We start from the raw sequence: 26,042 nt of genomic DNA, 5'->3' as shown, positions 1-26,042 counted from the left end.
GTGGAAGGCAGAGCCATTGTGCGTCACTTGGATGCACTTTGGATGGTAGACGTCACTACCTGTACCGGTGAATTTGATGTTGCTTCTTAGAACAGCAGTTTGGCTTGGGATAGCTAAGTTATTAGTATTCCAGGAATAATAGTCCATAACTTAAAAAACAACTCTAACATAAAACCAGATTGTTCTGTGTTAAGCTGCATAATAATACAGTTGAATGTAAGTCATGAAAAATAAACCAAGGGAAGGTATACACAAATATCTAGAAGTCTTCCTTTGGCATTTAGAAGTGATCCTTTTGCCCAGTGTTATGGAATATTTTCTCAGCCTGTTCCTGTTATTTTCACTCATGTCCCTGATTTCATGCAAATCCTGTCAACATCAGAAAGGTCTTGGGCAGTCTGGTTTTGCTTCTTGGGGTCCAAAGCACCCCATCTCCTCTTGCCAGAACAGCCTAAGGCCAGGACTTTTCTAGGGTTGTTCTTCTGATGGTGTTTCAATTTCTGTTTCTCTAAGAGATTGAGTCTTTCCTCCCCTAGAACCAATGTCTCCCTTGAGCAGTCTCTTTATGACATGGTGGTGCTGGGTACCTCTCTCCTAAATCCCCCATCATGATGGAGTTCTTGTAGCCACAGGAGAAACCATTTCTAGAAAATGAGTGGGACAATTAGGGTAGGCTTCAATCCCACCCTCAAAAGTCTCACTTGCCTTCCACCCCAGCAATTATGTCCTATAGACCTTACTTTCCTTCGTGGTCTCTGTGACCTCCTGGGCTGGGGGTGCTGGATGGCTGAACCATTCTTTGTAAAAGGACCAATGTGGAAGCAAGTGTCACGTAGTAGGCTTCTGCAGCAGGGTGGCTGCCAGCCTAGGGGAGTTAAGCAGTGAGCAAAAGAAATAGATCAAGGCCTTGAAGTTTCTACCTGTCTTCCCCATAAAATAAAATCTGGATTCCAGGAGCCTGTTTCTTTCCTAAAGGTAACTGTGGGAGCTGGGCTGTCCCTTGAGGGCAGAGGCAACCCTGATGGAGTTTGCAGACAGGCCATTGCCTTTTTGAAAGAAAGTACTCTTGCTCCGTAATGCCTATCCTTTCTTTCCAAAGGCAGATTTCCTGGTTGTAATGATGGGTTTTCTCAGTCTCTCTGGGTGAAGCCACCTGGGTGTAGGCAGGCTGAGTTGCTGGCTTGGGAAAGAGGCAGGTCTCTGAAAAATTCCCAGGTGGCCCACTTGGGACTCCCCTCCCCCCTGCCAGACTTCATCCAGAAGGAGCCTCTGTTGACCCTGAAACAGCCAACAGTCTCTGAGGGATGGGGGAGGCTCCTGTGGCTCACAGGACAGATCTCTTAAAATTCTTAAAATGAACACAGGCCTCATTTAGTTTACCAGTTTGACATTGACACACAAGTCAAAGCTTATGACCACTGAGCCCAGGATTTCAAGATGAATCAGGAGGATAACAAGGCCAAGGAGGGCTTTATCCATCAGACATCACAGTGGGAGCTGCTTCTTGCCTAGGATGTGGGCCATCTCTGATTCTTACCCACTTGGGTCATCATGCTGGGGATAGCTTACCTGTGTCCACACAGAGACCACTGGCCCCCTGTGTCCCTTGCCTCAGCCTCAGGAAGTGGCCCTGGTGACTTCAGGTGGATTGCTACCCCAGCCCTCCTCGTGGGGCAGTTGGTCTGTTTCCTATGACTTTCCTCTTTCCAGAGCCCCACAAGGAAGGAATGTCCCTCCTTGTCACCTTTTGGGATTCCCTGTGGTTACCTGTTGGCTCTTAAGAGGAAGGATGATCAATCAGGAGCTCCATGTGAGAAGTGGCCATGGCATCTCCAGGGCAGTTAGGCTGGAAGGCAAATGGGTAAGGGTCTAAGGATTAGATTCCTTGCCTCCGTTTCTTGAGACCTGGGACTCAAAGGACCCATCCCATCGTGGAGGCCCTCTGGCCAATCCCACAGTTGGACCTGGTGGAGGCCTTCTTACTCTGAAGTCTTGCCCTGGAGGGTGCAATCTCTTGACTTTGAGCCTGAAAGGACCTTTATGCTCATTCTGTCCCCTCACACACACACACATCCCAGCAGTCACTCCCAGTCACACAATTCAGTGGGCGTGTGTCCTATTTGGAAAGTTCTTCAAAGAGAAAACATTTACATCTGAATTACTTCTTTTCAGTTCAAAGCACCTTCATTCTCAGGAAGTTCTCCCTTATGTCTAGCCTCTGTTTATCTTGCAGCAATAAGATTTTGTCTTGTTCATCAACCAGTTGTGGGTCCCATCTTTCTATCCCTTAAGCCCTTGATATCTGCAGGGTCACCCTTCTCTAGAGCCCCAGGATTCATATCTGTTTGTTCATCGGCATTATCTGCTCCCATCCCTAGGCTGTCTTTCTATCCCAGGACCCCAAAAAGGCTTTGAGTTCCCTTCCCCTTGGAGTTGGGTCATTATGTGAACAGATGAATTTAAAAATCACCGGAGTGGCAGGTGATATAGGACCGTCTGGCCCTTGCTGGTGTTGATTCCACAACACCCTCCATGGCCTGAGAAGGCGGTATGCCCTGGAGTTTCCAGGCCTTTGCATCTGAGTCAGTCCCCTTTCATTTCTCTTGTCCCCAGGACTCATGTCCGGCGTCTGCTAGCCTAGCTCTCACTCAGCACACACCTGTGCTTAGCTTTCCCGCCTGTGCTTCCTGCACATTCTGCCCGTGTTTGGTTGATCCTTAAAGTCTTGCACTTTATGCCGTAGAGGGTCCCTGAATCTTCTGTGATGTTCTTTGGGCTTTGAGCTAGGTAGGAGCAGATTCTGTAGGGATCCCGAGAGGCCCCTCTGCACCTTATTCCAGACTCCCAGCTTTGAATTTCTGCATCTCCCAAGATCCTGGCAAATCCAGCCTGAGAGCATGAGCCTTGGGAATCCCAGGGCCTGCACTTTGGGTTCTAGACTCACCTCTTCACTTGAGCTGACCCTTTTGATTGTATCAGTCATCACGCTAGTGTCTTCCCAACATGCATGGTTGGCCTCAAGCTCAGATCCTTCTCCAGGGGCCCCGAGTTCAGCCACCAAGATCTCTCTTTGAGCTCACTTGATCCTTGGGACCCAGCATGGGCTGGCAGAGGCTGACAAGGAAGATATGGATTCGAAACCTTGGAAGCTGCCTTCCTGCCACATGGAGCTGCAGGGGTGGCAGCTCCTGCTGCCCCGGGCTGACCGTGACCACCACCCCCCCTTTCTTGTTGCCAGGCGGAGACAGCAGCCAATCGCATCTGCAAGGTGCTGGCCGTCAACCAGGAGAACGAGCAGCTCATGGAAGACTATGAGAAGCTGGCCAGCGATGTGGGTACCTCCTGGGTTCTCCTGGCCTGGCTCCAGCAAGGCTCTCCTACTCCACCCTGGGGCAAGTGGGAGCCCCCAGAACCTGTACCTCCAAACCCATCCCTGGGGTGCAGTCTAAGGCTGGGCATAGTCCTTGGTCCCAGCACAGCAAGTCCAGGGCAGCTTCGGCTCCTCTCTGGCTCTCCTAGAAGGCAGAGACAGGGCCGATCTCTGGGCCCCAGAGGGCCGAGTCTCTGGCTTTTTTTCTCACCAACCAACAGTGAGCCTGGCAAACTCATCACCTGTCTGGGTCTTGGTTTTTTTCACTTGTCAAGTAAGAACTAAGCCAAGACCTCTGAGGGGCCTTTCTAGCCTGGTACACTGTTGTTCTGTGAGTTGGTTGGGCTAGAAAAGGAGAACACCTGGTTCTGAGATGATAGGAACTGGAGATGGACCTGGGCTGGCTCAAGCTAGCTTAGCAGCTGGGCCCACCCAGGGGACAGGACACAGAGCTGGGTTTGCTGTTTTGCCACTGACTATATTTGGGTTAAGGCTCTACTTGCTTCTTCCTTAAAAGAATTCAGTCTTCTGAACAGCTCAGCCCGGCCTCTTGGTGGATCTGCCATCCAGCATAGTAAGAACCCAGGTGCCAGGTTTAACCCCTGCTCTGCCATTCCAGCTTGTCACTTTGGCAGGTCACATAACCTCATGGTGCCTCAGTCACCCCTCTGCAACCTAGGGGAGGATCATAGCATATGGCCCCCTGGGGTTCCTGTCATCATCCCAGTGAGTTAATCTGGGGGACAAGCTGACACCCTACAGGCGCTCATTTTATTTCCTGTGACCACCAACACTCCTCCTCCAGCTTCTCCACTGTCATCCCTTCATCCAGGCTGTTCCCTGCCTGTGTCCCCAGAAGCCAGCCACTTCCTTTCTGAGTTCGAGATCCTCATTCTAGAATTCTAGATGGCCAGGTGACAAGAGCCTCAGGAAACAACTGTTAACCCCCTCCCTGGTACAGACAAGGACACAGAGGCCCAGCCAGGTGGTAGAGCTGGAACCAGAGCTCGGGTCTCCTGGTCGAGCTGACTTCCTAGCAGGTCTGCGGTTCTGCCCCCAGCAGACAGAGCAGGGAGGTTGAGTTAACAACTTCTGCTGGCAGAGAGGAGGCTGATGGCCAGGCTGCATGAAGCCTGTGATTCTAAGAGGGAACACCCTGGAACCTGGCCTTGCAGCCAGGGAGTGGTAGTTGGGACAGTGTGTGCTGCGGGGACAGACGTCCGCCAGCTCCCCCGGGGGGGAAGGGCCAAAAGGCCATCAGGAGGAGAGGGGAACAACCCTTGCTGCCCTCCCCTCCTCCAGCTGTTGGAGTGGATCCGCCGCACCATCCCGTGGCTGGAGAACCGGGCGCCAGAGAACACCATGCATGCCATGCAGCAGAAGCTGGAGGACTTCCGGGACTACCGGCGCCTGCACAAGCCGCCCAAGGTGCAGGAGAAGTGCCAGCTGGAGATCAACTTCAACACGCTGCAGACCAAGCTGCGCCTCAGCAACAGGCCCGCCTTCATGCCCTCGGAGGGCAGGATGGTCTCGGTGAGCGCCGGGGAGCCCAGGCCCCCACAGCCCCGCTGGACTGCCTCCAGCCCCTGGGCTGCTCCTGCTCAGGGCGGGACGTGTCTTCTCCGTCTGCTACACTGCTCCGGAGATCGTTTCTCCCGTCCAGATTGCCCCCCAGGCTCAAGCACCCCCCGCCCCGACTATTCTAGGCCAGACTCACCCTGCCAGACTCCCACCTGGACCTCTAGCACCGCCTCCTCCCCCACCCCTCTGAAAATCATCTTTGCAAACAAAATGCCTCTTTTTTTTTTTTAAGATTTTATTTGTTTATTTATAGTGACGCAGAGAGGGAGAGAGGCAGAGACACAGACAGAGGGAGAAGCAGGCTCCATGCGGGGAGCCCAATGTGGGACTCGATCCCAGGACCCCAGGATCATGCCCTGAGCCAAAGGCAAATGCTCAACCACTGAACCACCCAGGTGTCCCTCAAAATGCCTCTTGACATATTGAACCAAACAGGCCACAATTCAGTAGCAATTAGGATAATTTTTACTGCTGTAGAATCTTTTTAAAGCACTTTTTAAAAATGTGTTATCTTAGGCAAGTTAAGGGATTTTGGAGGGGGGTAGGGTATTTCAAAGATACAAATAGGCAAGATACAGAAAATAAAAATTACTCATAATCTTAACTGCCCAATATCAACTTAAAAATGTTTTTTACCGGATGCCTGGGTGGCTTAGTTGTTTGGGCGTCCAACTCTTAATCTCCGCTCAGGCCTTGGTCTCAGGGTTGTGAGTTCAGGCTGTGAACTCCATGCATGGAGTCTACTTGGGCTCCATGCTGGGCATGGAGTCTACTTAAGAAAAAAAGCTTTTTAGAAAAGATTCTTTTAGTCTACGTAAGTATAATTTTTAAGGAAATCCTAAAGCATGTTTTATTTAATAAGCTGCTTAAAAAAAAAAAAACTAAAATTATATTGTGAATGGCTTTCCAAGTTGTTAAATTTAGGTTACTTATGTTTTCTCCTTCCCCCTTACCTTACCCTCAGACTTGGGGAGAAATGTTGTGAGCCAGAGAAACATGCAAAAGAAAATTTAAAAATTCACCAAAGTGAATGAGAAGTTATGAGGTGTGGGCATATAAGGTGGGAAGGGCAGGGAATGGGCAAAGCAGGCAGACGGCGTTGTAAGGAGGCAGGATCCTGGGGGACCCTGGAGGAGAGGAAACAGGCCCTGTTGTGTATGCACTTTGGAAAATTGTAGTCTTTTTACAGATTTCAGGCTGAAACAGTAGGTCTTAGGTGGCTAGAGCCCCACTACCGGGCGGGTGCTCTGTGAGTTAGAAGCACCCCCTACTCTGGGTGGAGGCAGCCTGTCCCTGGGGCCCCCGGATGGCACACAGGCCAGTTCAGCCCATATCTGCCCAGCACGCACCCTGTGCTAATTGCAGGAGTGACCCTGTGGGTGGCTTCCTGTCTAAAGGGCCGTGGGTTTGTGCTCAGCAGCTGTCACTCTCTCAGGTGCTTGGCCAGCTTGCCCAGACCAGGGTCCCTGCAGGCTCCAGGCTACTGCCCAAAGCCCGAGAGCAGATCCAGAAATGTGGGGGAGCCTGGGAGGCTCCCATGCCTGCCTGCCTTGTTCGTTAGTTGCTCTTTTCCCCTGCCTTATCCTACATCCTCTGTGATTGGTTGGAATCCTGGGCCACAGAGGGGTCGGGCTCTTTCCCCACAGGCCTACACGCCCAAAGCCCTGTAGCTGGCTGGCCCATGTGGACTTGGGCCTCACTCCCTGCCCAGGAGGCTGGTGTCCAGGAGCTCAGGGAACACCAGTGTATGGCTGAGATGGGGAAGGGGCTTCTTCTAGAAGGCACAGGGCAGTTGTGGGGGGCCTCGGGGGCCAGGAGGGGCTGACCCTGTGCTTCCCATCCCTTCAGGACATCAACAATGCCTGGGGCTGTCTAGAGCAGGCTGAGAAAGGCTACGAGGAGTGGCTGCTGAATGAAATCCGGAGGCTGGAGCGGCTCGACCACCTGGCAGAGAAGTTCCGGCAGAAGGCTTCCATCCACGAGGCCTGGACGGACGGTAAGGCCAGCCCAGCCGCCCGCCGCCCCGGGGGTTCCGCTTTCGCGCTCTGCCAGCTGGACCGCCAGCCACACAGCTCCTTTCTCTCCTGCTCTTTGTTTTGCTTTGTCTCTTACTAGTTCCTTGTCATTAGACAAGTCCATTAGCCTTTTGGTCATCTCTGCTTCCTCGTCTGTAAAGTGGGGATGATCACAGAGCCAACTTGCTGGGTTTATGAGAATGGAATGAATGAGTACATCCGAAGCGTTGAGAAGGATTCCTGGCACATGACAGTGCTGTGTGTGTAATTCACTGTTAGTTTTTTTGTTTCTTTGTTTTAAAGATTTTATTTATTTATTAGAGAGAGAGCACGAGCAGGGCAGGGGGCAGAGGGAGAGGGAGAAGCAGGTCCCCACTGAGCAGTGAGCCCGACATGGGGCTCGATCCCAGGACCCCAGGATCATGACTTGAGCCGTAGGGAGACCTTAACCAATTGAGCCACCTGGGTGCCCTCTCCTTCTTTTTCTCATAAAAACTCCAGTCATTGGATTTGGGGCCCTCCCTAGTCTTAATATGATCTCATTTTAACTCATTGCATCTATAAAGACCCTATTTTCAAATAAAGTCAGATTCTGAAGTTCTGGGTTGGCATGAGTTTCAAGGGGACACTGTTCAACTGGGCATATCTCCTCATAGGGTTGTTGTAGGAGTAAATATGATAAGTGCATTTCATGCTTCACTGAGTGCCCAGCACGTAGAACACACTCCGTGAATGGGAGCTCTGAGGATTTTTGCTCCACTGCCTTCCCTCTTCCTGATAGTCTTTTCCTCAGAACCCGGGCAAGGGCTGGAGTGGGATCCACACTGCTCGTCTGCTGGGGTCCTCCAGCCACTTCAGCTGGAGCCTCGGCAGACCCTCCTGGCGGATGGATGCAATGTCTCCACACTCCCCCATTAGCCTCCATTGTGCTCTTCAGATCCTAGGCTGGAGACGGTTAGGGACAGGTATACCCTGTGGCCACTTGGGAGCAGTGTGGCTTGGTAGGGGATGGAAGTGGGCTTGACTCAGCCTGAGCGGGCCGGTTCAGCTCCATGCCATGAGGACACAATGATGAGAGGTCGCTGCTACCCAGCCCATTGCACATGTATGAAATTCCGTATCTAGGTGTGCATGGTGCAGAATGGAAGTGGAGATTGCCCCAGTTCACCCATGTGCTTCTATCATGGCCTCTCTGGGGCCAAGGCACAGCTCACAGGAAGGTGCAGAGCAGGGACTGGCCCCATCAGCCAGCAAGCCACCAGCTAGGACATGAGCATTGCTGACATGCTGGCAGTCATTGCTGGCACAGCCTCTGGGCAAAGCGATCTGGCTATGCATGCCTAACAGTGTTATTGCCTGCTGACCCAGGAGTTCTTGAGGCTGTCTAAAGCATTCATCTTAAATGTGGGGAAATCACATGTCTAGAGATATTCGCTGTGAGACCCTCTCTAACAGCATAAGTGGAGAGGCCTGAACACCCCACAAGAGGGTGGCAAGTGGTCATGCCAGTGGTGGCTCAGCCTCCGGGGGAGGCACACATGAAACCTGGAGCCAGAGCAGAGACTCTGATGACGTGCTGCTGAATGTTTGAAAAGCAGGAAACACAACTTACATATATCTTCTGGTTTTAACACAGCAGCCGTACAAGGAAAGACTGGAAAGGAGTTGATAAATAGGCTCATCTATAATTTTTTCCTCCTAAACCTGTCATATTAATATTCTGACCTAAAGAAAAAAAAGTAGAGAGGTGCCCAACTGGCTCCGTCAGAAGACTCTTGGTCTTGGGGTTGTGAGTTTGAGCCTTGCCTTGGGCGTAGAGATGACTTAAAAATGAAATCCTTAAAAAAAAAAAAAAAAAAAAAAAGAAAAGAAAAGAAAGGAATGCCTGGGTGGCTCAGCGGTTGAGAGTCTGCCTTCCACTCAGGGTATGATCCTGGAGTTCTGGGATCGAGTCCCACATGGGGCTCCCTACATGGAGCCTGCTTCTCCCTCTGCTTGTGTCTCTGCCTCTCTCTGTGTGTCTCTCATGAATAAATAAAATCTTAAAAAAAAAAAAAGAAAGAAAGTAGAGGGAAGGAAAGAAAGGCCACATTGGGCACAGTCTTTCCGCCTCCAGAGCCTGAGCAGGGTTGAGCATCCCTGACAGGCCCAGATGTAGAGGGTGCACATGTGGGCAGAGCCAGGGCAGCCCCTGTCCTGTACCAGGTGCTTCACATGACAGCTGGCAGACATTCATATATCAGTAGTCCCAGGAGGTTCATTCCTCATCCCATTTCCTCCTGGGAAACTGCAATCCAAGAAATGCAAGCCTTGCTCCGAAAGAGAGGGCAGTGCCCCTATCAGTCAGAGGAGGTCATGGCCACTGATGGATCAGGTGTAGAGTGCACTGGACATGCTGACCCCATCCTGAGAGTAATTAAGGGGAGCAGTCCCTGCAGGGCTGCTGGGAGCTAGCAACAGTAGCTGGAGAAACGCTAAAAGATGGGGTATCCCTGCGGTGCCTGGCTTGTTTTTTCCTGGCTATGCCACAGGGCTTAGTCCTGCATAGCCTTTGTATGTAACTACTCCTCATGGCCCTACACATGTTCCATAGAAGGTAGTAACTTCCCTGAGCCAGCCTCACAGTGGATGCTTTCTCAAACTGCAGATGACTGATTGCTGTAGGATGGACATCTGGGGACATAACCCCGGAAATGGGGCTCCTGGGGCCAAGAACATGGGGCCTCTAGCTTCTGCTCAGCCTTGTACCCCCTCTCTCCGAATCCAGGCAAAGAGGCTATGCTACGGCAGAAGGATTATGAGACTGCCACTCTCTCGGAGATCAAGGCCCTGCTCAAGAAGCACGAGGCCTTTGAGAGTGACCTGGCTGCCCACCAGGACCGTGTGGAGCAGATTGCCGCCATCGCACAGGAGCTCAAGTAGGCATGGCCTGGCAAGGGTTGGGGCAGTGGTGGGAAGTGGAGTGTAGCTATGAAGAGTGAGGAGGGTGATGGGTACAGTGGACACTTGGGTGGGAAGGGCGTCAATGCAGAAGATTATGAGTGTCCCCCCAGATGGAGAGTGAGCCCATGACCCTACCGTTGAGGGCATCCAGTCACCTGTAACTAGCACAGGACCAGAGGATGACCAGGTTTGCCCATAGCTCTTGCTAGGTCTCAGTGGCTCGTTGCCATTGGGCACTGAGGTCAAGACTGGCATCGCCTCCAGCTGAGGTGTGGCAGGGGCCCTTAGAGAGAACTGGCCCAGCAATCTTCTGAAAGCCAAGGAGTTAGGGGTGGGAGGCGCACCTGGAAGGTCTTAATGAAGGGAGCACGCCCAGCCTCCGTGTACCACTCACATCCCCAGACCCAGGGAGAGGAGAGTAGGCCATGCAGGTAACCCCCCCGGGTCACCTGATTCTTCCTGTCTCTTCCCTTTTAGTGAGCTGGACTATTACGACTCACCCAGTGTCAATGCCCGGTGCCAAAAGATTTGTGACCAGTGGGACAATCTGGGAGCGCTAACCCAGAAGCGGAGGGAAGCTCTGGAGGTAAGGACCCCTGAGGGAGATGGGAGACCTGCCTCTAGCAGCTTTGCGTGCCTGCCTCTTCCTGCTTTGTGATTCCCTTTGCTTTGGGCCAAAAGGCTCCACTGTGTTCCCTGGAACTGCTCTGGCCTGACTGTTGAGGATTCACTCTGGCACTGCATTGGGCATTGCATTGATGGAGATGCCTTGTCTCTGGCCCTAACCATACCTCATCCCCCTGGTTTAGTATACTTTGCAGTGCAACCCCAGCCATTTGAGAACTTTCCTATTCTACAGATCAGATGGGGGTCAGGCTGGGTGATCCCAATGTGGGATGGTGATAGACCCTATATTAAGAACCAGTGTCTCGGAGAACTTAGTCTGGTGCTTCTAGACTTAGACTGAAGTCTTGAGTCTGGCTGGGAGGACCTTGGAGTCTCTGGGGGTGGACAGGGAGTGGTGATTTTAAATATGACTCTGCTGAATATCTCCCTGTCCACCCCTTCCCCTCAACTGTCACTCCCAGCGGACAGAGAAATTGCTGGAGACCATTGACCAGCTGTACTTGGAGTATGCCAAGCGGGCTGCACCTTTCAACAACTGGATGGAGGGGGCCATGGAAGATCTACAGGACACCTTCATCGTGCACACCATTGAGGAGATCCAGGTGTGCTGCAAACCCCACACCAGTGAAGGCCGACTTCCCCAGGCACCTGTGGAAACCTCACCTTGTAAACCTCACTCTGGCAGGACTGTTGTGTAGGGAGAGGATAGATGGATGGGGGGAGCATCCAAAGATTTTATACATCAAAAGAATTACATTTTATTTATTTATGATTAGGTAATATATACAGATGGTATAAAATCTAGAAGATAAAAAGGATATGCCATAAATTCTCCCTCCAACCCTAGGGCCCTCCCTAGAGGGAAGCAGTATGCCCACATAGTCTCTGCATATGCAAGCAAATATATTTACTTATTAATGCCTTCTTCCCCACACTCCTTTTTATTTTTTTTTTTAAAGATTTTATTTATTCATGAGAGACAGATAGAGAGAGAGAGGGGGGGAAGGAGGGAGGCAGAGACACAGGCAGAGGGAGAAGCAGGCTCCATGCAGGGAGCCCAATGCGGGACTCGATCCTGGGTCTCCAGGATCATGCCCTGGGCTGAAGGTGGCGCTAAATCGCTGAGCCACTGGGGCTGCCCTCCTCATACTCCTTTTTAAGACAAAAAGCATTTTTTATTATATACTGTATTCTAAACCTTTCTTTTTAACTTAATGTTTTGGATCTCATTGCATAGCAATAAACAGCTTCCTTATTCTTTTTTTTTTTTTTTTTTTTTTTTAAGATTTTATTTATTTATTCATGATAGTCACAGAGAGAGAGAGAGGCAGAGAGACACAGGCAGAGGGAGAAGCAGGCTCCATGCACCGGGAGCCTGATGTGGGACTCGATCCCGGGTCTCCAGGATCGCGCCCTGGGCCAAAGGCAGGCGCCAAACCGCTGCGCCAAACCGCTGCGCCACCCAGGGATCCCCCTTATTCTTTTATATGGCTACAGGGGATTAGATTTAAAAGATTCTGTAAAGGAAGCCTAGGTTGCGGGAGGTTACCTGGGGAGGAAACACGGGGCACCCCTGTCCCTGACCTGACTGGGGTAGTGCACACTCTAGGGTAGTTGCTCCTGACTTCACCAGCCCTAACCATGAATCTGTTGCTTTGATGGCTCTGCCCTCACCTCCCCATGGCCAGCCCCAGTCACCTGGTTCTCAGCCATGAGCATCCTTGGTTGATGCCTCTGGGTCTCCTAGCTGGTATGGGGCCAAGCCTCAGTGGCCTTTCTGCCCACCTCTATCCTGGGACCTGTAGGGCTCCCTTAGTTCATCTTGCCCACAGGAGACACCATTCACTGTACTTCTCTTGCCTCCAGGGACTGACCACAGCCCATGAGCAGTTCAAGGCCACCCTCCCTGATGCCGACAAGGAGCGCCTGGCCATCCTAGGTATCCACAACGAGGTGTCCAAGATTGTCCAGACCTACCACGTCAACATGGCAGGCACCAACCCCTACACAACCATCACTCCTCAGGAGATCAATGGCAAATGGGACCACGTGAGTCCAAGGGCTGGGGGGGCATTGGCTGCCATTGTGAGTTTTATAAGGGCAGGGATTTTGTCCCTTTTTTGGTTGATTTTTATTGATTTTCATTGATTCTATTTTTTTCATTATCACATGGTTAGCACTCATCTGTCAAGTTAAGGAATGATGGAATTTCTGGAACAGGTCAACTTGTTGACTCCTGTTCTAGTACTGACTGGCTCCTTCCCTTCATGGCTCCTCCATTTCCTCATCTGAAGTATGGGGCAGGTGGCTGGCCCATCCCCAATGGCCCACGATTGTTCCCACCCCAGGTGCGGCAGTTGGTGCCACGGAGGGACCAGGCCCTGACGGAGGAGCACGCTCGCCAACAGCACAATGAGAGGCTACGTAAGCAGTTTGCAGCCCAGGCCAATGTCATCGGGCCCTGGATTCAGACCAAGATGGAGGTGGGTCCCAATACCGGAGGCAGGGATGGGGCTTCCACCCCTTACCAGCACCATCCCAGCCCATCAGGCTTGCCCTGTCTCCTCCTAGGCAGGACCCAGGGAGGAATGCCGATCCTAAGCCCACAATTGGTCTGCTGCTCTACAGAGGGTGTGTAGCCTGTAGACTAGGCCAGTGGATTGATTCCAATCTCTGGTTTGGGAGCAAAGACCCACACCCAGATGTCACTGAAGAGCCACATGAGAAAGTCCCATAGAAGGATGAGTGCCTGGGGAACTGACTAGCTTATTTATCCTTTGGCTCATTTGGCTGACCACGTCTCCCTGCCTCCTGAGCAGAGAGCTTTGTCAAAAAGAATGATCTTTCCAGAAAGAACTGAGCTTTGGGCAAGCATGGAATTTTTTGTTGAACTGTTGGGCCAGGTATTGGGGTGCTGTAGATGAGGGAAGGGGCACTGCTTGGGTTAGAGCATGGTGTCCCTCTAAGCTCCCTGAGGGCAGAGACTATGTCCAGTTCATATTCGTGTGTCTCTCACACCCACCCCACCTGCTTAGCACATGGTGCATAGTAGGTGCTCAGGAAATATCTGCTGGGTCCAATCAAGTGCACAGAAAGGGCTTTTACAAGCAAGTTTTGTTTACATGGATGAGGTATAGACAGAAGCGGTGCTGAGAGGCCTGGCCCATGGGGCATGTAGGATTTAGGCAGGCTGAGGCAGGTACCCTAGGAGCAGGACAGCAGGTGCATGACCACGGAGGAGGCAAGTCAGGTGTTCTGAGGCTGCAAGGAAGCTGGCTCTGTGGGCAGAGAGAGAGTCCCCAGGATGGGTGATAGTTGGGAACAGGCTCACACTGGGAGTTAGAATGGCAAGCAGAGGAGTGAACATTTAGGTTAGGAACTGAACATGCAGCCCCTTTCTGAGGTTGACAGGTACCCAAGAGGTGTAACGATGCCTCCCATACCCCTCTATGATGCTGTTTCCACACCAAGGTGTATCCCTGCTTGTTCTCGATTAATTACCAGTGATGGGTTTCCTGGTGCTGGGATGGGAAATGAGAAGCCTCTGAGGGGCTGATCAATGACCTGGGTTCCCCAGCCCCTACCCCAGGGACAGAGTGGGGCAGTCTGACAAGGGCTTCCTTCTGGGTGAGCAGGAGATAGGGCGGATCTCCATTGAGATGCACGGGACGCTGGAGGACCAGCTCAGCCACCTGCGACAGTACGAGAAGAGCATCGTCAACTATAAGCCCAAGATCGACCAGCTCGAGGGTGACCACCAGCTCATCCAGGAGGCACTCATCTTTGACAACAAGCACACCAACTACACCATGGAGGTGGGTGGCACCCACCTTGCTTCTCCAGGAAGGGAGCTCCAGATCCCCTTCTGTCCCCTATCCCCTGGACTGGGACTTATTCATCTTCTAAGGAAAGTGGTCATAGGAGGACAAACTCTCACTTGGGAGTGAGGAGCTACTCACTGCTCCTCACCCCTGGAGCTCTGGGTCTTCAGTTCCTTCTGACTCTCCCAGGGAGCTTGTCTTGAGAATGCAGATTTTCAGACTCCATCTCCAGAATTTGATTCACTAGGTCTGGGATGGGGCTGAGGAATCTAAATTTTTAACAAGCATCCTGGCGATTCAATGCGGGTGGCCTCCAAACACTGACTGAGGCATCTGCTTTCCAAGTGGTGAATTATTTGGGTCATGAAGGCTTGTGTGTGTGGCTCTAGAGTGGGATATACAGGGACTTACACAAGCTTCATTCTTTAATCCTTCCGCCTACCAAACTTGGCTTACTTCCTGACCTGGCCCATGCTGTCAGTTTTGGTCTCTGCTGTCTCAGGCAGAGGCCACCACTCTGCCCATGCTTCCCCTTTCATCATCTGGGTCCTCTGTCCTGATGTGTTGTCCTTGTCCTGGTGATGCTGTCAATCTGGATGAAGTCCGGCTCTGATTGCTTAGGCCATTTCAATAGTTGGGGGAGGAATAGCCAGGAACAGCCTAGGCCCAGGCCTGGGGCCCCTGGCTGACAGGCTCCTCAATCACCACCATCCCCAGCACATCCGTGTGGGCTGGGAGCAGCTCCTCACCACCATCGCCAGGACCATCAACGAAGTGGAGAATCAGATCCTGACCCGAGATGCCAAGGGCATCAGCCAGGAGCAAATGAATGAATTTCGGGCCTCCTTCAACCACTTTGACCGGGTGAGAGCCCCCTCCCCCTACACTTGGAGCAGTCCCTGGCCCCTGCCCCAAAGCCCTGGGGGGCACTACCCAGGAGACGGGCAGCCGTGCTGGGCCAGTTCCTAGGCAAGGGAGGAGGAGGCAGAGGAGGAGGAGGAGGAGGAGGAGGGAGAGCGAGAAGTGCTATCATCCTGCTCTGACTCTTCGCACCTCACAACTGGCCTTAGGAAGCCTGTCCTGGTGTCCTGTGAATTTCCCTGCTTTTCTGGAGCAAGAACTCATGTAATGAGCGGAGCGAGGATCTTTGGCCCCTGGCACTTGCTCTCCTGTCTGAGGAGTTGGCCCTTGGGAGCAAGGCTACCATAGCCTCAAGGGCAGGCCTGCTGTCCCCTGGCTTTGGGAACTAATGCTTGCCTTTGCCTCAGGGCAGAGGAGCAGAGCCTCCCTCCCCTGCCCCCACCCCCCAGCAGCCTTTGGGAGACTCCGTGGGGACATCGATGGTGTTAGTCCTGGGATTTCATTCTAGCTCTGGGACAGGCTGGGCTTTACATGGGCTGTCTGTCCTCTCAGTGCCCTGGGGCTTCTGGGTAGCCAGAGGGGTAGGAGCATGGGGTTAGGTGCTGCCCACCACCCCTGCCTGCTTCACCGTCCTCCAGCCTCCTGGGTGGGTGAAGCCCTCTTGGAAAGTCGGGTCAGGGCATTGGGACTGGGGTGGGCTGGGCACTTCTGGGGGAGCTTCTCACCCCCATGGCTCACCATGCTCCCTTCTGGCCTGCTTCCCGGAGCAGGGCTGTGTGTGCCAGGGAGAGGGCACCCTCTGGACCACGTCTGTGTGTCTAACCGTGTGCACTTTTATTTCCCCTCCTCCCCTGCCCTTTCCACCCTCCACCCTCTCCATCCGCATGCCTTTGTCCCTGTGTCTCCCCACACACGCCACCCTCCACCCGGGGCATGGCCCACCCCCCTCCCCTCACGGCCTCCACCTCCCTGGCACCGCATGGCTCGCTGCCTGGCGCACGGCGGCCTCAGGATCACTCCGGCACGCTGGGTCCCGAGGAGTTCAAAGCCTGCCTCATCAGCTTGGGTTATGATATTGGCAACGACCCCCAGGTACTCGCCTCCTGCATGGAGCACACTCAGGGGTGGCATCCGGGGCGAGAAATAACGCGTTTCTCCTTTTTCTTTTCTCTCTCTGTCTGGATCTCCCTGTCTCCCCTTTCCTGTGGGCCTTGGGGCTCATCCTCTCCCACTGTCCCCACCGGGCCCATGTCGGGCTCCTCTTCCCACTGCTTCAACCTCTGACTTCTGCCCTCGATCGTCTTTCGTGGGAACCTGCTCGGGGCCCACCTCCCTCTCTCCTCGTCACTCTCCATCCTGTGGACGGACTTCTGCATCTCCCTCCTCTCTCCTCCCTGTGGATGTGTCTCCTGTGTTTCTTTCCCTTCCTAACCCCCCAACCATACACTTCGACTTCCCCTTCCGGCCTTCTGTGCCCTGTCTTCTGGCCCTGGGCTGGCCCTTCCTCCTCCTGCCTCTGACCCTCCTGTGTCTTGGTGCCACTGCCCCCACAGAAGAAGACAGGCATGATGGACACGGATGATTTCCGCGCCTGCCTTATCTCCATGGGTTACAACATGGTAATGTAAACCCCACCCTCTGTTCTGACGAGGGCCAGCCAGCTGGCCAGAGAGGCCAAGTCCAGGCCAGGGCAGGCTGGAAGCTCTCAAGTTAGGGGCTGCTCTCCCTGGAGGGGCCTCAAGATTCCGGTCTGTGGGAAGATGACCCCCGAAGGCGGGGCCCAGCCTCGTGGCCTGTGTGTGTCCCAGAGGTCTGGCCTTCTCACCTTGGTCTCTGCTGGCGTATTTTTTGGTACTTACTGTGGAGATGGGCTTTTTCACTGACGTGGTGGATAGCAGGGCTGGCTCCAAGGCTAACAGTAAGGACTGGTGGTTTGGACTTCCTGGGTCGGGTTTGACTCTACTTCCATCTTTTATGAGGCACACAGATTTCTGCCTCTGCCCTGGTGGTGGCTCCAGCCCCACCTGTCACTCCTTGGCCTTCACAACCTTCTCAGTTGTCTGCCCTCAGGCAGGCCTTCTAAGCAGAGCAGAGCAGGGGCCTGAGCTGGGCAGCCAGGCAACTCCTGGGCCATGGTGCAAAATGCAGAGCTTGTGGGCTGCCCAGGGCAGGGCAAGGGCACAGGCTCTAGACACAGTGAACCCAGGAGTAGGTCCTAGCCCTGCCACCCCCAGCTTGGGGACCGGGATGAGGTGAGGGGAACCCTGCAGGACTGTGGTCAGGGTTAAATGAAGGAACTTGCATGGGTGCCGCACATGTGTCTGACACACAGGGAGTACAGCATGGTAAGGAGGACACAGGCCTTGGAGCCAGACCATCCAAGTGTAAATCCCAACTCTATTGCCTACTGGCTGTGTGACCTTGAATGAGTCACCAAGCCTGTCTGGGCCTCAGGTTTCTTATCTGGAAACCTGATGGAAATAATAATGACTTGCGTCATAAGGTGGTGGGGAGGGTGAAATAAAATGAAACACATGCAGCAGCTGGAAGAGCGCCTCTTGCACCAGTACGTGCTGTGCGCTGGCAGCCATGATAGCTGTGGTCAGCATTGTCACTCTTTGCTCCTGAGGGAACCTGTGAGTGGGGCTGGGAGGCCTGAACTAAGTCTTCATTCTTGGGTGTCTTGTCCCTGTGATGCCCTCAGGACAGCCCAGGCTAGGTCAGGGGGCTGCTGTGCTCCCCCTAACAGCCTAACAGCCTGAGCCCCAGCGGCTTCAGGTCCATATGAGAGATTCCCAGCAGGCTGTCGCTGAGAGGATGACAGGCTTGGGTTGGCTCTTCTCTCCAGGGAGAGGCAGAATTTGCCCGCATCATGAGCATCGTGGATCCCAACCGCCTGGGGGTAGTGACGTTCCAGGCCTTCATCGACTTTATGTCTCGGGAGACAGCCGACACAGACACAGCCGACCAAGTCATGGCCTCCTTCAAGATCCTGGCTGGGGACAAGGTGGGTCTACCATGGCGTGGGCGCTGTGCAGGGGCTACTTGCATCTGGAGGGGAGGTCGGATCCTCCCCTCACTGTGGCCCCTTCCTCCCACTGGGCCTCCCATGGCCGTCCACCTCTATCAATTTTTGTAATGCTTTAGGATCAGCTAAGGTGTTAGGACACAATATGAGCTTAAAGGGGTCTCCAGCCAGGGTGCGGGACTCCTTCACTTGTGGGATGGAGTGATGAGAGTAGAGCTGGGTAGAGGGGAGTGGGTATGTACCCTAGTGATGGAAGGGCGATCGGAGAACTCAGACTTCACCCTTACATCACTCTGGGCACCGGCGTGGAAGGATGGCGGGGAGCAGGAGGGAAGCATGTCTCTCATTTGTCGATCTGGAGCTGCAGTCAGTTCAGTTTCCCAAGTTCCCCGCAAAGCACTGCCTGGCCATGGGAAAGTGGGAACACCGGGGGAAACTGGCCAAGCGGGGGATGTCTAGAGGCCATATTTCCGTTGTGCAAAATCCATAGGGTGATCCTTATGCCATCCTTCCTTCAGACTGAAAAGATTCAGTTAATAAAAAGCAAAAGCCAGTGGGGAGCATTAATTTCTGAAATGTGTCGATCTATAAGGGAAAAAGACAACCTATGGAGGTTTCTAAAGGTCTGATTTAAGTTCAAGGACACCCTAGTAGAGCCCTAGCCCTTGGAGCCAGAATGACCCTCAGAAGCCACCTGCTTGACCTGACTCTGGGTCTCGGAGGCCCTTAGAAAGGAGCCTAGTTGCCTGACTTTTGGAGTGACCTGAGGGCAACCCCACCTTCTTGAGACTTGGGACTCTGCCAGAGTCCCACCGGTTCCTAGGGGACTCTGGCAGAGGTAGGCCATGGGGTTGGAGGCCACCCTGTGGGTCAGAGCCTCCGATTGAGCACTTCTGGAGCCTAAAACTCCCAAAATAAGCAACCCCCCAGTAGACCTGCCATGGGCAAGCAGAGACTGGGACTGGGAGCGAGGCCAGGTGGGGGCAGGCCCACATCTTATAAACATGGTTGACACAGCTGTCTGCCTGGTGATGTCCCACTTGGATGCTCACCGTTTTTGCTGAAATTACACGACCTCCAGAGCACTCGCTTGAGCCGGTGCGGGGTCCCACTATGTTTCACCACAGTACCTGCTGGTGTTGCTTTAGTCCGTGGCTACTGCAGACTAGAGTCATACATGAAATTAGAGGTGCAGTTAGCACTTGGATTAGCTCAGAAGCAGGCCAGCATATGTGTGGACATGGCAAACAGGAGATTTAAAATGAATGTATATTTTGTAAATACACACGTGTAGGTGTGCGTGTGTCTGCCTCCTAAACCTGTGCGTACGTGATACACCTGTGGATGTGTGTGCGCACACCCCTCTCTAACCAGAAGCAGAAGGGAGGGGACGGGGTCCGGTTGGGGTACCGCTGCCTCCAGTGACCCGATGGTGGCCGCGGCCACCCTGCGCTTTCTCCGCAGAACTACATCACCGTGGACGAGCTGCGCCGAGAGCTGCCCCCCGACCAGGCCGAGTACTGCATCGCGCGGATGGCCCCCTACTCGGGCCCCGACGCCGTGCCGGGTGCTCTGGACTACATGTCCTTCTCCACGGCGCTGTACGGCGAGAGCGACCTCTAACCCGCCCCCGGCCAGCGCCCTCATTGCCCGCTGTGCGCCCCCCGCCCTGCGCCCCCCGCTGCCCCCCTCTCCCGCCCGGGTTAGGTCTCCTCGCTCAGCCTCCAGCCGGGCACCAGCCGGGACCCCACGTGGCATCGAGCCTCCCCGCCCGCCAAGTGACAGTTTACAAAATTATTTTCTGCAAAAAAGAAAAAAAAAAAGTTATGTTAAAAAAAGTAAAAAAAAACAAAAACAAAAACAAAAAACAAAAAAACCCACATATTTTATTATAGAAAAAGTATTTTTTTCTCCACCAGACTTAAATGGAAAAGAGGAAAAATTAACTGTTTGCACCGAAACGTTTTGTTTTGTTGTGACATAGGAAAATAACCAAGCACAATGTTCTATTCCGTACTTTTTATCGATTTTTTTTCTCTCTCTGTATCATCTGCTGTATTCATTTCTCCAATCTCATGTCCACCTTGATGTGGGGGTGGGAGGGTGGGGGTCAGGGGGGATCTTGTCAGAAGGCACATTGGTGCATGTGTGTTTGCTAGCTCACTTGTCCATGAAAATATTTTATGATATTAAAGAAAATCTTTTGAAATGGCTGTTTTTAAGGAAGAGAATTTATGTGTCTTATCTTCTCATTTTTAAGTCCAGAGGTATGGTTAGCACACACTTTTTTCCCCCTTTAGTTTTAATATTACCGATTAGAAATGGTCAGAATGAGATTGGAGAGTGTGGATAACTTTGATATTGCTTGTCACACACCATATTAAAGCAACAGCACTCCCATGATGGCTCTTGCCTTGCTCCTTGCTTACCGTTTCCCAGAAGTGTGCGTCGGGTCAAGGATGATATGGGGCACCTGTACCCAACCCTAAAAGGTTTTTGACCCTGGCGCATTCATCCCTCATTTACACTTTGCTATCTCCTTTTTTTAAAGACTTTTAAAAAATTATTTATTCATGAGAGCGAGAGAGAGAGAGAGAGAGAGAGAGAGAGGCAGAGACACAGGCAGAGGGAGAAGCAGGCTCCATGCAGGGAGCCCGACGTGGGACTCAATCCTTGGTCTCCAGGACCAGGCCTTGGGCCGAAGGCAGGTGCTAAACCGCTGAGCCCCCGGGGCTGCCCTGCTATCAGTATTTTAAACAAGATAAGGTGATTTCCTCAGAAGGCTCCTATGAGTTGAAGATGAGGTCATGGATGTGTAAGGAAGGGACTCTAATGATAAGCCCTGCTTTTGTTTTCTCTGGCATTGGACAGCTCGGTGACATCTGTGTGCCCTCCTTCCTTTTATTTTTTGCTACAGGGGAACACACTGAACTGTCTCAGTAAGAGTCCCCTCGGCCCTTGCTATTCAAAATGTTCTGCTGTTGGGGTGGTTCAGCCTGGGTGGTTCAGTCAGTTAAGCGTCTACCTTTAGCTCGGGTCATGATCTCAGGGTCCTGGGATACAGCCCTGCGTCAGGCTTCCCAAATAGGGAGCTTGCTTCTTCCTCTCCCTCTGCCCCTCCCCCCACCTTGTATTCTCTCTCTCTCTCAAATAAAATCTTTTTTTTTTTTTTTTAAAAAGGGAAAGCCAATGCAGTAATACAGAGCTCCTAGAATCTTAGAACATTCTAGAATACTCACTTGTCCAGGGAAAGAGGCAAGAGGACTGTTCAGAAGTAAGGACATGGAGGTAGAGGTTGGCATTTGCTTTGGGAAATGACACTGGTTTTACCACTGGCTGGTAAAATATATCCAGTGAATGCTCAGTGTCCATCTGCTGTGGAACAAGGCCAGAGCCTGGTCTCAGGGTCAAAGTCCTTTTGAGAAAGGCTAATACACAAGATGCCCTATTTTAGCTATTTACAGATGAGTCCAACCAAGGGCACAGTGCTATAAGAGTTGAGGAGAGAGAGAAATTGTTCCAGCCAGAAAGTTTCCTGGGTACCAGGTACAAGCTCTTTACCATCCCATAGTTGTTTTTAAGATTTTATTTATTTATTCATGAGAGACACAGAGAGAGAGGCAGAGACAGACAGAGGAAGGAGCAGGCTCCGTGCAGGGAGCCCGATGAAGGACTCCATCCCAGGACCCCAGGATCACATGCTGAGCCAAAGGCAGACACTCAATCACTGAGCCACTCAGGTGTCCCCAACGCACAGTTTCTAGAGGTATGATCAATCGACTTTTTCACTGCTCACTTTAGAAAAGAATTGTTGAGGTTCATTTGAATGAAAGTGTGCTTATTGAGCCCATTCTTTAGAGAAATACCCTGATTGGATATTTTCAGTATTCAAGTGTGCTCGTATGTGTGCAAATGGCTATAGTTACTTTAAAAATTCAATCTGTTAAAGAGGTAAAAATTTAAAAATCTATTTCTTAAGCATTTTAGGTCATCACATATGTCTTATTATATTGACAATGTCATTTTTTCTGTAAAAATAAAAACATTCTTGCTTGCCCTAATCAATCATACATGTAACAGTTAACCACCCCCCAAACAATCCTATTTAAATCTCCCCATTTAAATAATTAATTCCTGTAACTATTTTAAACATATTTGCAGATTTTAATAATTCTTTTCAGTACATAGACTCCCATTTGAGGCAAATTCAAATTGAAGCAGCAGATTCTTGCTCAGCACAAAGCAATTGGAATATTATAAATGTAAATGAAGTTCTCTGGAGCAGTTCAAAGCTGTTTACTAACAATTCTCTTATATCTCCAAAATGAAAATCACGCATCTAATTTCAATTCCGCATTCCAGATAAAAACCCCAACGCGAATATATGCTGGGTTCGCTTGTGTGTTCAAGCTCCTTAAATTAATCCACAGGTTGTCATGAGTACAAAACTGCTGAAATCTTCATACTGAGAATTAGATTTACTTCATCCATGTACTTCTTTCTACATAGGTGACATCAAGTCCTGCTGTCACTCATTGCTAGGTTTTCAGGGTGGCAGGTTGAGAATTAGGACATACATCACGTGGAGATTCCAAACTAGGACACAAGAAGAGGTGATCATCCACTTCTAGATTTCACTCAAGACACCGGTGAACTCATGGCATCGACTCTTAAGAGTCCAACGTTGTTTGCTGTGTCACCAGGGTCCCTGAGCTCAGGCCCCTCCTCTGGCGCTTCTTCTGCAGCTTGTCACCTCACTCCCTTGCCGGTCATGTTTTTTATTTCACCGTTGGCCACTTTTCATCATAAACAATTCCAACTTGCTTTAAATGATTGGGAAGATGAAATTCTCTTCCCTGATGTAGTGGTGGTTGATTGTTCTTGCAGCAGGGGGGTGAACTCATCAAATCTCTTTCTTGCCTATGTAGGGCATACGTTTCTTTTGTATTTTTATCTGCCTCTACACATGCATTTGGAGGGAATTTGTTGACAAGTCTGGGGAAGGCCAATCTATAAATATAGCTCTTCTTTCTCTAGCCTGTCAAGCCTTTGGTAAAATCCTACAACCACTCCAAATCCCAGGCCTGTCTCAGGAGTCCGCTGTGTCCTCTCATTGGGCCAGCTCAGAACCGTCCCCTGGATACAGGACCAGTGCCCAAAGGGTACAGTCAGTAGGGTGGGGGAGTTACCAGAACTGAGAACAGATAAGATTTCCTTAGGTTGTAAGGAGATCAGAGGCTTTGTCAGTTCTCTGTGCCAAAGGGTGAGGCTGCTCAGCATGGAGGGTGTCCAAGGGTAGCGTCCAGGGTGCAGAGTGCCTCTGAGGTGTCCCATCTCAACCCAGTCCTAGACTAGGGTCTGCCTTCCTGTCACTAAGGGAAGACATACAACCTCTTCGGACATCAGTGCCTTTCAAGGGAGACACGTGGGCTCGGGTGTGCCCTGTTGCTTCCCAACTGGGCAAATAACCTCCTCACATGGTGTCAATAATGTTTTTTTCCTTCTGTGCCTGGCACATGGTAGGCATTCAATAGATAACAGTATTAATATAGTTTTTTTTTTTTTTTAATTAACTGTGCTTTGTTAAGCTACTTTATTCTTAAGGGAAAAGGACTGACTAGGAAAATACTAGTAAGAAGAGTCCTCTTAAGTCTTTGAGCTCTGTAGTGGGCTGAATAGTGGTCCCCACAGTCCATGTCCTAATCCCGGAGCCTGTGATGAGGTTATTTTACATGGCAGATGGGACTTTGCAGGTGTGATTAAGGATCTGGAGATGGGAAGATTATTCTGGGTGATCTGGGTGGGCCTTCATAAAGAGGTAGGCCAGAGTGTCAAAGTCCAAGAAGGAGAGGTAACGTAGGTAAAGGTTGGAGCACTGAGGGCCATAAGCCAAGGAATGGGGATGGCCTGTAGAAGCTAGGACAGGCAAAGAGACGGATTCTCCCCCAGAGTTTCCAGAAATACAGCCCTGCTGACTGACTTTGGGTTTCTGACTTTGGGCCTACAGAACCATAGGCACTCCTTGTTTTATGGCACTACCCAGATCATGTGTTTTTTACAAATTGAAGGTTCCTGGCCACCCTGAGTTGAGCAAGTCTATTTTTCCAACAACGTTTGCTCACTTCATGTCTCTGTGTCAATAAAGTATTTTAAAACTGAGGTGTGTGCATCACTTTTTTTTGACATAATGTTATCGCACACTTAATAGGCTCCAGTAAAGTGTAAACATAATTTTATATGCAGTAAGGAGCCAAAGACTTCATTTGGCTTGCTTTATTGTGATGTTTGCTCTATTGCAGTGGTCTGGAACAGAACCTGCAGCAGCTCCGAACTAGATGCCTGTATAAGATAATAAATCCGTTTTAAGCCACTATGTTTGTGGTAATTTGTCATAGCAGCCATAGGAAACTAACACCTGCAAGGTTGTCCAGGCCTCTGGGAAGCCTGGTAGCTTCCTTGATGTCAGTGACCCACCTTAGAGACTTGGATAACTGAAGTGTCCAGAGGTAATGCTGGCTTCCCAGGTGCCTGGGGCAGGGACTCACACAATGCCACCAGGACATGCTTTTTCGGGATTGACTGCATTCTCAAATAGGCTCTCCCTCCGAGTTGACAAAGTGGCCAAAGGCTCCAGCTTTACAATTCTGAATCTAGCAGAGAGACTCTGGGAGAGAATGACATTCCCTAGAGGTAGGTAACATGATGGCCTCAGCCAAGGCAATGGGGTTTGCTCATTGGCTTTGGCCTGGCCTATGTGCTCATTCTGGAGTGGAGGGTGCAGCCCCACCCAGGCCACCTGGACTTGGAGTGAGTGTGTCGGGACTCTTTATTGCAAGCAACACAGAAGACTCTGCCTGCCCCCAAAACTCATAAGGAATGGGCTCTCCAGAAGCTGATGCTGGCCAGCCAGCAAACATGACATCATCTAAGAAAGTAGGAAGGAATGGATTCCCATCCTAGATCAGGGGCTGTGGCTGGAGGCAAGGGGAATTAGGGTTGGGACGATGGGTGGCCAGCACCCAAGTCAGAGGCAACAGTCATACCACTGTCACGGCCCTGCTCATCCCCAGCAAACTTCCACCTAGAGTTCTTGCATCTCTGTGCTGCAGACATTCCCCCCCAGAACCACCGAAGGCCACTCTGCCTGAGGGTAAGGCAGGCTGCCAGGAAGCAGCTTCTAGGGAGAATGCATACCAGCTTCCACACCCCTCGGACGGCATTATTCTGAGCCTGGGGGTTTGCACTGTTTCATAGCATTGTCCGTCCCACAGGATTGAATCCAGCTGCCCAGAGCTTGTGGCATAAGCAGCCAGCCACCCAGTGGTGGCTTTGGGGATAGCCCTAATGCACACACAGCCTATTCTCAGGGACCTGCAGGCAGAGTGACTACCTGGTGGCCTCCGTTTAGACCCTTGAGATGGGTATGCAGGGAGTCCTATGTCCCGGCCAAACATCGTCCTACAGCACTTGGGCCTGCTGGTTGGAGGAGCCTCCGGTGTGCTTGAGAGGAATGAGGAATCCTGGTGGTCAGGCATATGGACACTCAGAAAACTGTCACTGGGCGCCTCCCCAGTGGGAGACTCCAGGTTTAGGAGCAAAATTCCCATTTTATAATTCAAGGTAATGGGAAAACAGGGTTCTTTATGCAAAACGTTTCTTTATAGGTGATATTTAGGCCACATCTGTTCACTAAGCGCTGCCTGGAGGAGGGTGGATGTTAGGTAAAGCACCTAACCCGGAGTCCAGTAAGACCCCGTTAAGGCTTCGACCCTTCTAACGCTACAGCGTGATAATGC

General features: G+C 51.6%; 1 protein-coding gene across 6 annotated transcripts in view; it reads left to right on the top strand.

Annotated features, from left to right (window-relative positions):
* The window catches only part of ACTN1 (actinin alpha 1), a 97,340-nt gene extending 72,935 nt beyond the window's left edge, over nucleotides 1-24,405 (top strand). For 2 of the 6 annotated variants that reach the window (XM_072839053.1, XM_072839054.1), the window contains exons 9-22: nucleotides 3,239-3,331; nucleotides 4,673-4,903; nucleotides 6,800-6,947; nucleotides 9,734-9,884; nucleotides 10,387-10,495; nucleotides 10,998-11,138; nucleotides 12,403-12,585; nucleotides 12,885-13,019; nucleotides 14,172-14,351; nucleotides 15,075-15,221; nucleotides 16,230-16,310; nucleotides 16,772-16,837; nucleotides 18,067-18,225; nucleotides 19,711-24,405. In XM_072839053.1, the coding sequence (XP_072695154.1) occupies nucleotides 3,239-3,331; nucleotides 4,673-4,903; nucleotides 6,800-6,947; nucleotides 9,734-9,884; nucleotides 10,387-10,495; nucleotides 10,998-11,138; nucleotides 12,403-12,585; nucleotides 12,885-13,019; nucleotides 14,172-14,351; nucleotides 15,075-15,221; nucleotides 16,230-16,310; nucleotides 16,772-16,837; nucleotides 18,067-18,225; nucleotides 19,711-19,869 (1,983 nt within the window). In that variant the 3' untranslated portion in view covers nucleotides 19,870-24,405. The remainder of the gene's footprint in view (nucleotides 1-3,238; nucleotides 3,332-4,672; nucleotides 4,904-6,799; nucleotides 6,948-9,733; nucleotides 9,885-10,386; nucleotides 10,496-10,997; nucleotides 11,139-12,402; nucleotides 12,586-12,884; nucleotides 13,020-14,171; nucleotides 14,352-15,074; nucleotides 15,222-16,229; nucleotides 16,311-16,771; nucleotides 16,838-18,066; nucleotides 18,226-19,710) is intronic. The other 4 variants (XR_012036824.1, XR_012036823.1, XM_072839056.1 and 1 more) reach the window with 4 other exon arrangements.
* The last annotated feature ends 1,637 nt before the right edge of the window (nucleotides 24,406-26,042 follow it).

Source organism: Canis lupus, chromosome 9, assembly GCF_048164855.1.
Source record: "Canis lupus baileyi chromosome 9, mCanLup2.hap1, whole genome shotgun sequence".
Lineage (NCBI taxonomy): Eukaryota > Metazoa > Chordata > Mammalia > Carnivora > Canidae > Canis > Canis lupus.
Note: the sequence above shows the minus strand (reverse complement) of the source record. Positions and strands in the feature narration are given on the sequence as shown.